At 35.5% G+C, this 10,666-nt stretch overlaps 2 protein-coding genes across 3 annotated transcripts in view; one reads left to right on the forward strand and one right to left on the reverse strand.

Moving 5' to 3' along the window:
- LOC107626491 (cytokinin riboside 5'-monophosphate phosphoribohydrolase LOG3) overlaps nucleotides 1-2,035 on the forward strand; it is a 4,311-nt gene extending 2,276 nt beyond the window's left edge. Inside the window, exons 5-7 of the mRNA XM_016329384.2 lie at nucleotides 1,147-1,217; nucleotides 1,328-1,471; nucleotides 1,661-2,035. Of these exons, the coding sequence (XP_016184870.1) occupies nucleotides 1,147-1,217; nucleotides 1,328-1,471; nucleotides 1,661-1,756 (311 nt within the window). The 3' untranslated portion in view covers nucleotides 1,757-2,035. The remainder of the gene's footprint in view (nucleotides 1-1,146; nucleotides 1,218-1,327; nucleotides 1,472-1,660) is intronic.
- LOC107626492 (pentatricopeptide repeat-containing protein At4g38010) lies at nucleotides 5,555-9,135 on the reverse strand. 2 transcript variants are annotated; one of them, XM_021116768.1, is made up of 3 exons: nucleotides 8,990-9,135; nucleotides 8,489-8,541; nucleotides 5,555-7,837 (listed from the first exon to the last, which is right to left on the reverse strand). In XM_021116768.1, the coding sequence occupies exon 3, from the start codon at nucleotides 7,451-7,453 to the stop codon at nucleotides 5,684-5,686; it is 1,770 nt and encodes a 589-aa protein (XP_020972427.1). In that variant the 5' UTR covers nucleotides 7,454-7,837; nucleotides 8,489-8,541; nucleotides 8,990-9,135; the 3' UTR covers nucleotides 5,555-5,683. The 2 variants fall into 2 exon arrangements, with proteins under 2 accessions (XP_020972427.1, XP_016184871.1); XM_016329385.2 differs by lacking the exon at nucleotides 8,990-9,135 and having other exon boundaries at nucleotides 8,489-8,672.

Genomic DNA, 10,666 nt, shown 5'->3' on the forward strand with positions numbered 1-10,666 from the left:
CACGCCTAATCATGAATGTTGTTGACAAGTTAATTAACTATATTAATATTGATATTATGTACTTGTTTATGATTTTGGAGCCATATATAAGTAATGGATGTGGACTAGTCCTTCCTTCACTTGTTAAGACATTTTTTTTTCCTTATTTTGGGTCTGACTTATTCATGAGTCATTTTGAAGAAACCAGAAGTAGACAAGGTTTTTCATGATTTAAAAAAGCGGATCGAATAAATAAAAACTTTTTTGTGCCAGTTATGTATATTCAATTCAATTTGACCCTGCTGCCAAAAAAACAATTTCTCTGTGACTTTATTTTTTTTTCACATATTCCAATGCTATGACTGTGATGATTGATTAGGGTGCCACTCTTTTCAACCATCTTTGGCCAAAAACAAAGAACTTGAGCTGCTATGAGTTTATCTGTGGTTCTGGTTGAATACCAATTTTACCTTTCACTTCAAACCATGACGTGATTGTACAAAAGCCTTACCCTTTTTCAAATGAAGAACTTTGACATGATAAGGTTTCTAATTAGCACCTGTACCTGAAATTGGAATGATGCTTTATCCTTTTCTAAGACCTTTTTGTTTTTTTCTTTCTAGTAGTTATCAATCTTAGTATTTGAGTGCTGCACTTTTGTGACAGAGTAGAGAGGAGGCACGCAAAGATAAAGCTCTTAATCACTCTATTGCTTAGATGACAAAAATATGGGAATAAATTTTTTTTTTGGGTACTTATTTTGATTTGCACATTAATTCGACACATACTTTTTCACTTTTTAGATAGAATGTGAACTTATTCAATGTGGATTTTATACTTAATCCAAAAGTGGATGAGTTTATGTTCATTGTTACACAATATACAGAGTAAAAATGTATCAAAGCTTGATCTTAATGGTAGGCAAAATGGCTTGTCAAGCTACGAACCGAATCCATAATGGCATGCATTGCACTTTATAAGGAAAAATGGATTTTTGGCTTAAACATTTGATGAGTAAAATTAGTGTTATACATTAAAATCTTTGTTGGATTTAAGTTAGTATTTACTTTCTTAGTGAATTCACTCTTTATGTAGAACAGTTAATACTAAAGTGAATTCCAATTTCTCTTTTTAAGTTGTTGAAAAGCTCATGGAAGTTACATGCAGGTGGTTATGGGACTCTAGAGGAACTTCTTGAAGTCATAACATGGGCTCAACTTGGGATTCATGACAAACCAGTAATAATACTTCACTTTTCCCATTTAATTGGAAACTCTATTACTATAAATTACTATAAGCTCAAGTTTACAAAGTTGCCTAACTAGATTTGATACTTTTCAACCTGTAGGTGGGGTTAGTAAATGTTGATGGATACTTTAATTCCTTGTTGTCATTCATTGACAAAGCTGTGGAAGAAGGGTTTATTAGTCCAAATGCTCGCCATATAATTGTATCAGCACCAACAGCAAAAGAGCTTGTCAAGAAATTGGAGGTGATTTCTCATAGCAACACATATAACTAATTAACTATATTACTGCTACCATGTTTTATCTATAACCTCATTTCGTTGCAAGTTGATAGATTTAGTATATTTAAACCTTAAAAGTGTGACATTTATTACTGTGGTAGAGAGAATGTATTTAATTAGGCAGAAGATGAAATAATATTCTTTGTTTCACAGGAGTATGTTCCCTGTCATGAAGGTGTTGCTTCCAAGTTAAGCTGGCAGATGGAACAGCAACTTGCTTATCCTCAGGAGTATGACATGTCAAGGTAGCTGCAATTTCTTAATCTGCACGGAAGATATGAGACTAGGAATAGAATTTTGGAGGTGGAAGAAGCTATAGTGTTATATCAGTATTCTAGCCTCTTTTTTATTTGGTGGTGAACTTCTTTTGTAAAGTACTTGTGATTGACCTGAAAAATGTGAAAGTACTTTGTTCTCCCTTCATGTGAAACTATGATTTCCTCTCAATTTGTAACTTGTAAGTACCTTTTTAGTTATTAGTATTACTCCATGTTAACTAATTTTACCTTTCAACCACTCTTCAGCGTACCTTTGACAGTATATTTTCTATTCAAGTAATTTTTGTTTGACTTGGCAAAGTTTCAACTTCAACCACACAAAAACACTTCATTAAATTTGTAAACAAAGATCTTCTATTTGGAAAGAAGAGAGACAAACAGAGGACACAATGCATGGCTTGGGAAGAGGTGGGGGAAGGTGTTCATGCAGAATATAGTCCAACTTGAACAGGATCAAGTGTTAATAATTTTAGAATGGGACAGATAGTGCAACAATCATGTTCATTGCTTGTCTTGAAGTAACTGCTTTCAAATTTCAACGGTTGTGATTCAGACCAATACTTGAGTGGGAGTACAATTTAGATATTTTTTACATGAATACAAATTTGCTATTTTATATTTACATAAATGATTGACAGTAAGAAGAGTCGCTCAAAATTTACTGTATTAATTTAGCACCACATCTTTTTTTGTGAATCTTAAACATTTCTGAATGCGATTTTACTTTATATTCTAATAAGTTGTTTGATTAACTTGGAATATGTTGTTTAAGATGATGGAAAATTTGATAGAATCATATGTTAATGTGAGGCATATAGAAAAGCATATGATTGATAAATGTGATTCTGTATTCTCACAATAAAATTTAGTTGCATTAATTTTTATTTAGAATGCACTTATTTACTTTCGAATCTTGCCAAGTTCAATTAAGATGATAAAGTATAATGTGTTAAATTTATATTTATAGAAATGAAATTTCTTCCCTCAGCCTAATTAGGCAAAGAAACTTCAATTTATCAACTTTGCATACCAATAAATGTTCAAGATAGCATGACACTCTTTTTAATAGCTTTTACTATTACTTGTGAACTCTGATATAAAAAAATAGATGGTTTAATTAATATACATAAAAGATTTATTAATAAGAAAAAGTTTGTAGGCCCTATACATCCTATCAAACATGACATTGCCATGTGTTAAGCAAAGGCCACATGGGATCCAAACTAGAAATGAAGTGATCATGTGCCACATGCGTGTAAGGACATATTATCATAGCATTCCCAATCCATTGATGTTGTTGGTCCCCGGTATCTTCTTTCAAATTGCCAGTTGTTGAAACAACTTCTTTGTACATTTTTGGGGTCTCTAATTCGATAAAAAGCTCGAGTAGTTTGTATTGGTAATCATGCTTTGATTTGAAGCCATGCTCAACTGAAACATGGCATGCCAAGGAGGAACACAAATTTGAAGCATCAAGGTCCTATATATACAACACTCTAGAGATGTTGATGGCGATGGATACAACTGTTCTGTGTTCTGCAAGAGAACTTATCAAATGTTTTAACAGAAACTAAGCTAGTTGTTGCATTGAAACTTATCAAATACTGCATTAAAAATGTATAATGTTGCATTAGTAGTATATTTCACGGCTTAAACTTGTGACCTTTAAGATCACATAAAGACAGCTCAAGTATTATTCTAAGACTGGGAATAGAGGTAAGTATAAATACGACAATTTAACATGAATTAAGGGTATACACAACATAGAGTAGGTTAGTTGAAAGTTGTTGTTTTGTGGTACAAAGTTTTTGCTTGAAATTAAAAGAATCTAGTAACGGCAAAGGGACTAAAGGATAAAAGGATGATTGTGTGATATGCAGTGATAGTTTGGGCAAACATCCACATCTTGGACCGCTAGCATGTAGAGTAGCTATCAACCACTATTTCATTGTTAGGTAAACATTGGTTTGCATATTCTGCCTCACATTTGTTTTCTTAAGTTAAAAGGACTTGCATTATGTATCCTAGTGTGTCAAATTATATTCCCTTTTCTACGGTTTCTGATCAATAAGGAAGATCTTCATGTATTAAACAGCAATCTTATCTTCATGCTTCACCATATACAGCATTTTGGTATATGCAAAAATGCAATAGTCCAATTATGTAACAGAGCATAGTGCTGTTCCTTCTTTTGTACTTTGGTTTTATCCTTTTCTGTAAACAGAACATTGGCCCTCTTTCTTTTTTCCTTTTTTTTCTTCCAATGAGATTGTCACATGGTGCTTCGTGCTTCTTGCTTTGGTTGTTGGAGGGAGTGGGGATCAATATACTATCATATTATATAATAAAGAAAATAATTAATTAATTGATTGATGCATTTACTCGACTTATTATAAAGAAAACTCTGCATTTATAAGGATTCAAAAAGTGAATGTCCTTAGCAACCAAAACAACATAAGCCATTCCTTTTAAGGTACTATGAAAAGCTCAAACTTTCCAAGTTCCAACTCCTCGTATAGTGATTGGTTTTCGACATTAATAATTAAAAATAAAAGATTGTATCACTAAATGTACATGATTGTATTAGATGAACTTTATTCATTGATATAATACAATGAATAAAGTTTTTACATGATTAAAAATAGCTAATGTAGATACACTTAGTGCAAGTGACAGTTGGTTGGTATAACTAACTCAGCTTTATCCAGTAACTAACTAACTAACTTGTCAATTAAGCAACTCAAATTCCCAACCGTCATTTGGAGTTTGTTGAGTTGGAAGGGCCACAAATATATATCCAACAAGTTGCAGAAAGTGTGGAATGATATTTAACATTATGAAAGTTATGCCCATGTCTTGTATGGTAAAATACGAAACTTTCCCAGTTCCTACTCGGCCTAAAGAAAGTTGAAGAATGAAGACTCACAAATAAGGGACAAGTAAACCAATACAATATCACTTTTTGGTGTAAAAAATTAAAACCCACTTTGAAGCCCAATAGGGTTTTTTTTTTATGATAGGAATATGAGTTTGGTTAAGAAAAAAGGCAAGGCCAATTTTTTTCATAAAAAAAAAACAGAAGTTCCGAGAAAAGGAAACATCTCATAAAGAACAAGATGACAAGTTTAACTACATCATGTACTTAAGATATTAAAAGTTAAATTTGAATTTTTAAAAATTTTAATCTCCTATCATTTAAATGTGGCTATTAGCCGATGAGCCTTAGCTCACATGGCATATCCCCCGTCCTCACCTCAAAGATCGCAGGTTCAAACCCTACCGGTTGCAATCAAGGAGAAAATATGGTAAGTGTGTGAGGAATGTGTGGGTGTGTGAGTGTACCTAGGATTGAGGGTTGTCCAATCTACTGACCAAAAAAAAAAAATGTGGCTATTAGATCACTTTAATGAATAGTAATGCACTTAGTGTTGTCCAAGAAAACATGATCTTCATTTAACAAAGCTATGATTTTCAGTGAACCATGTCAACAATTTTAAAGGAGTTATTTATTTATTTCAAGTCTTGGATTCACATGTCCATTACTCGGAAATATAAATCACGACTAAGTTGTTTTTATTCAAGCAAGTCTTTTTCAATTTTCTACCACTCAAAGTGCAATCAACGAAGAAGTCTGCAACATTAGTGTATATTTTCTCTTGCGCACACTTGATAGTTGATTTTACTATAATAATCATAGTCATGATATACTACATAAATTGTACAATTCTTCCAAGGAAAACACGAATTGTGGAAAAAGAAAAGGGCCATATTAGCAGGAATCCCTGATTTTATTTATAACTTTTGCTAGAAATAAATTCATAACCTCCACCAGTTTTCGGTGTCAAAATTTCATTGATCAAAGACCATAGACAAACATAAACCAAGCCTAAGACAATAATCAAGAAAGGGTATCGATTTGATTCGCAAGTGTGTTTAACACTACACGTATATCCTCACTTTGAGAATGGTCATTATCTCCAACTAAAAATTCATGGCTTTTACCATCCACTCTTATAATGCTAGAACCTGGAACCTTGTTTATTCCTTTCCTTTTCATCTGTCTCCTCAAGCTTCTCACCTCAGTCCATTTCTTGCTTGCTGCATATAGATTCGATAGAAGAACGTATATACCACTATCTTGGTATTCAAAATTTTGAAGTGATTTTAACATCTCTTGGGAGAATCCAACATTTTCATATGTACTGCAGGCACTTAAGAGAGCTCCTAGGATCTGCACATCGGGCGGCATTGGCATTGTCTTTATCAACTCCATAGCTTCCCCCACCAACCCAGCCCTGCAGAACAAATCAACCATGCATCCATAGTGTTCTAACCACGGTGAAATATTGTAACTTGGACTCGTCATCTGATTGAAAAGCTGACGACCTTCATCGACCAGGCCGGAATGGCAGCATGCTGTGAAAATGGCCAAAAACGTCACCTCATTAGGCCTGGTCCCAGATTCAATCAACTCTTCAAATTGTTTCAATGCTTCTTGTCCATGTCCATTTATTGCTAGGCCACCTATAAAGGCGTTCCAAGTTCTGATATTCTTAGAAGGCATATCATTGAAGACATGCTGTGCCATCTCTATGCAACCACATTTTGCATACATGTCAACCAATGCTGTTCCTATATGAACATCTTGTTTGATGCAGCTGCAATCAATGTATTCATGGACCCATCTACCATATTCAAGAAGCCCAAGACTTGCGGAAGCAGAAAGAACACTGGTCAGTATAACCCCATCAGGCTCAAAACCTGATGCCTGCATTTCATAGAACAGGTTAAGTGACTCATTTGGAAATTGACATCGCACCAATCCACCTATCATACTAGTCCAAGAAATAATGTCCTTCTCAGGCATCTCATCAAACACTTGCCTTGCATCAGCAACAGACTCACACTTCATATACATATCCATCAACGCATTGTCTACCACCAATTCCTTCCCATATGGACATTTAACTACCAACCCATGAACCCCTTTCCCTAAATTTAAACAACCCAGTTTTCCACAAGCCCCAAGAATGCTAACAATAGTTGCCAAATTAGGCTCCACATCCATTCTCAAAAACAATGCAATGGCATCATCAAACAACCCAGCCTTCACAGACCCAGATATCAAACCAGTCCAAGACACCACATCTCTAATAGGCATCTCATCAAACACCTTGCAAGCACTAGCATTGTCCCCACAAATGATGTACACATGCACAAGACTGTTCTGCACATACATGTCACACCACAAACCGTTCCTAACTACCACTGCATGCAACTGCCTAAGCTCGAAAATCCCAGAGAATCGAGCACATGATTTCAAGACAGCTGGGACAGTGAACACATCAGGAACAAATCCATTTTTGAAAACCCATCTATAGACAAGAATTGCAGCCCTGGGTGAGTGGGAAGAAGCATAGCTGGAAATGAACAAGTTGCAAGGGAAGGAGCTCAAGCTCCAATCCATTTGCTTCAAGTAATTGCTGGTGTAATGAACATTGATGACATGTTTACCAAAAAGATTTGCAACTTTGGCGACAACCAAGTCATTGGAAACAAGGGCAGAGGTCAATAATTGTGCATGAATTTTCTTGAAGGATCTCAAGTCCTTACATTTATCAATGAATTCCAACAGAACCCATTTCAGAGATTGCGTAGCCTTGTTCATGCCAATCAAGAATGCTCAATGCTCAAACATGATTAATCATTTGTTGCCATAACCAATGAATTATGTAATGACTAATATTAATGTTTTTTTGTCAACTTTGCATTCTGAAAAGTTAAAAAGCAATAAAAACAAAAGAAAAACACGTTTTTGGTGAATTCCTCGTCTCCTTGTTGCTATTTAAAATGGCCAAATGGGCCTTAGTTGGCGGACCTATGAAAAAGTTACCTGGCACTGCTTCTTCTTCTAGTGATGGTGTTGTGAACCATCCTCATTAGGCCATGTTGTGGTGAAGCTCCCGCCGCCTAGTTGTTCTTCTAATGGCTATGCTAACTCTTGTTCTACTTTGGCTCCTAGTTTGAGCTCTGGAACCACTGTTAACCAGTCCTAGTTTGGGGAAAGGGAAAAACTAAAATTAGAACAGTTTAATTCATAATTCAATTAAAATAAACAAGTTTAACAGGGGTTAATTTCAATTAAAATTTCAATTACTACTTTACTAGGGTATTTGCAATGTGGTTTGGTTCGGTTTTGATAGAAAAATATCTGACCCAGTCGTACAGAATTTAATTGGATTGATTTGATTCGGCTATTTTTGTCTGATCCCAATCAAACCAAACAGAATTTAATTTGATCGGTTTGGTTCGATTTTTCCAATTTTACCCGTCCTAGTCATATCTGGTGTATTAAAAACCTTGCCTATGCCATTTCAGCCAATAAATATATGCAATAAAATACCAACACATGAGAAGTAACAAGTTCAATTTCACAAAGTCACAAACTGCAGTCATAAAACACAATAACTAACATAATTGAAAGTTCAACATATCAAAATATAGGTGTTGATTTAAACACAACAGGTTCAGCCACAACAAAGCAAAAACAAAAGTAAATCAAATTACTTTGCTGTTTCTCCAGCTTGTTTGAACTACACAAATAAGTAAATCAAATTACTCTTATATTGTATTGTTGTCCATACTTAAACAAGCCAGAATAAGAACTTAAATGAACTAATCATATAACAACAAAGCGTCGCACCTGCTCTGATTTTCAATCTTGTTCCTCCCACTGCAAATAATGTCAAAACCACCCTGCAAACAGATATTGCCACTGTCAGATCTCAAAAATTTGCCATCATTGATTTAAGAGAGAACCACGGGTCCTACACACCAAAGCATTAAATATCTATTAATTAGAAATTCAGGACGCTACCAGTACTACACGGCCTCAGAATTCAGAAATCATATTTATATAAAGCATTTCCAGAATCCAGCTTAACTTGGACATTGTTCAATTTCAGTTCCAAAAGAGTGAAAATAAAAACTATAAGTATGGAAATGTACCTGATTTCTATATGGATAAATATAGTTCGATTTCAGTTCAACGTATTTGCTTCTAATTTTATCATGTTATAATTTATCACATTTCAGCTTTTGAAACTCGAGGTATCTTTTTTACATAACAAATTTTAGAGCTTGCTGAGTTGTCGTAAAGATTTTCTGATACAGAAAACAAATATATTACAACCAAATAATTTACTTGAGATTCAGAGCATAGTTATCATACCAAATCAGTAATCGAACTGAGCATGTGACTGAATAATCAGGTCACTGATTCTACTCGTGAATTACAGGTTGAACGGGTGGATTAGAGGTTGAACCGGTTGACCTGTGCATAACTAAATAAAAATAGGGTAAAGCATATTTTTTGTCCCTAAAGTTTTCGAAAAGTTTCAAAAATACCTTAAGTTTTAATTTATTTCAATTTTATACTCGATGTTTTAAATATGCTTTAATTATATCCTTTTGTTAATTTTTTGATAGTCAATTTTTTGTTTCCACAATTTTACCCCCTAATCCTAACAGTGTTTGGCACACTGCCTAATCCATTCCAATGCCTCCACCTTTCTTCCCAATCTCATTCCATTCCAACACCTCCACTTTTCTTCCCAATCATTGCTCATCCTCTCATCCATCTCTCTCGCTGCAACCACCGGCGCCACCACCAACCACCACCACCAATCTCTATCTCCGTCTCCCACTCTCTTTTCTCTCATGCCAACTCTCATTCTCCCTTGCTTCTCATTGTCTCACCAACCACCGTGCACAGCCAATGCCACTCATCCCTTCTTCTTTTCATTGTGCCGCCGCACTTGCCAGGTTACAATTATTAGATGACACTATTGTGATGGTTTCAAGTCCAATTATTCTTGGCTTTATGCTTTGATTATTTTCAATTTTCAAATATATGAATATCTAAAAAGTAATTAAGCAATGACATAGAAAATGTTTCAGATAAAGAAGGTCAAGACGTGTTCATCAAATTTATCTGTATTCTACAAGGCAATAGTTCAAAAAATTCAGTAATAAAATGATCCCTAATTCAGCATAAACCTTTATTTTAGACAATAAGGCATTGACTATATATTCATATTGCTAAACAGCCACGTATGTTAAGTTGTTAACTATTTCAGTATCCCAAGTGTGGGCAAATTTCATCAATTCACACATTTGGCTCAATTGTAGAATGAAGTGCCAAAGCTACAGCAATAGCAACGAGTTGAAAACACCAAAATTGAATATAAAAGAGTGATATTGACAAATTAATAGCAAAACCATTTGGGCAATTAAACCCTAATTGTAGATCTGATAAAGAAATTAAACCTCGTCGTTTCCATTGGGCTGTTTCTGAAATCAGTTAATGTTCAAGATCTGGACATGGGCAGAGGGAGAATGGGAGTTGAGGCTGTCGGAGAGGGAAGCCATAGCGCACATAACGGCGGACCTCGAGGCACGGTGAAACGCGGACGGTGGAGCTCTGGGCGTGGTGAATCGCGAGCGGCGGAGCTCCAGGCGCAGTTAATCATGGACGGTGGAGCATGAGCTTGAGGCGCCGTGAATGGTGGATGCTGTGTGAGACTTGAGTGTGTGGAACTGGGAGAAGAGAAACGTGATGAGTGATCGGTAGTCGGACCCTGTCTTTTGCTGCTTTATGATCATGAAAATGGAGATGGATGAGTGGTGAGGGAGATGGATGAATGATGTTGGAGACGAAGATGGAGATTGGTGGTGGTGGTGGTTGGTGATGGTGCCGGCGGTTGCAACGAGAGAGATGGAGAGAGGATCGGTGATGGTTGGGAAGAAAAGTGGAGGCGTTGAATTGGGTTAGGGAGTGTGCCAACCGCCAAACACGGTTAGCATTAGGGGAATTAGGGGA

Source organism: Arachis ipaensis, chromosome B02, assembly GCF_000816755.2.
Source record: "Arachis ipaensis cultivar K30076 chromosome B02, Araip1.1, whole genome shotgun sequence".
Lineage (NCBI taxonomy): Eukaryota > Viridiplantae > Streptophyta > Magnoliopsida > Fabales > Fabaceae > Arachis > Arachis ipaensis.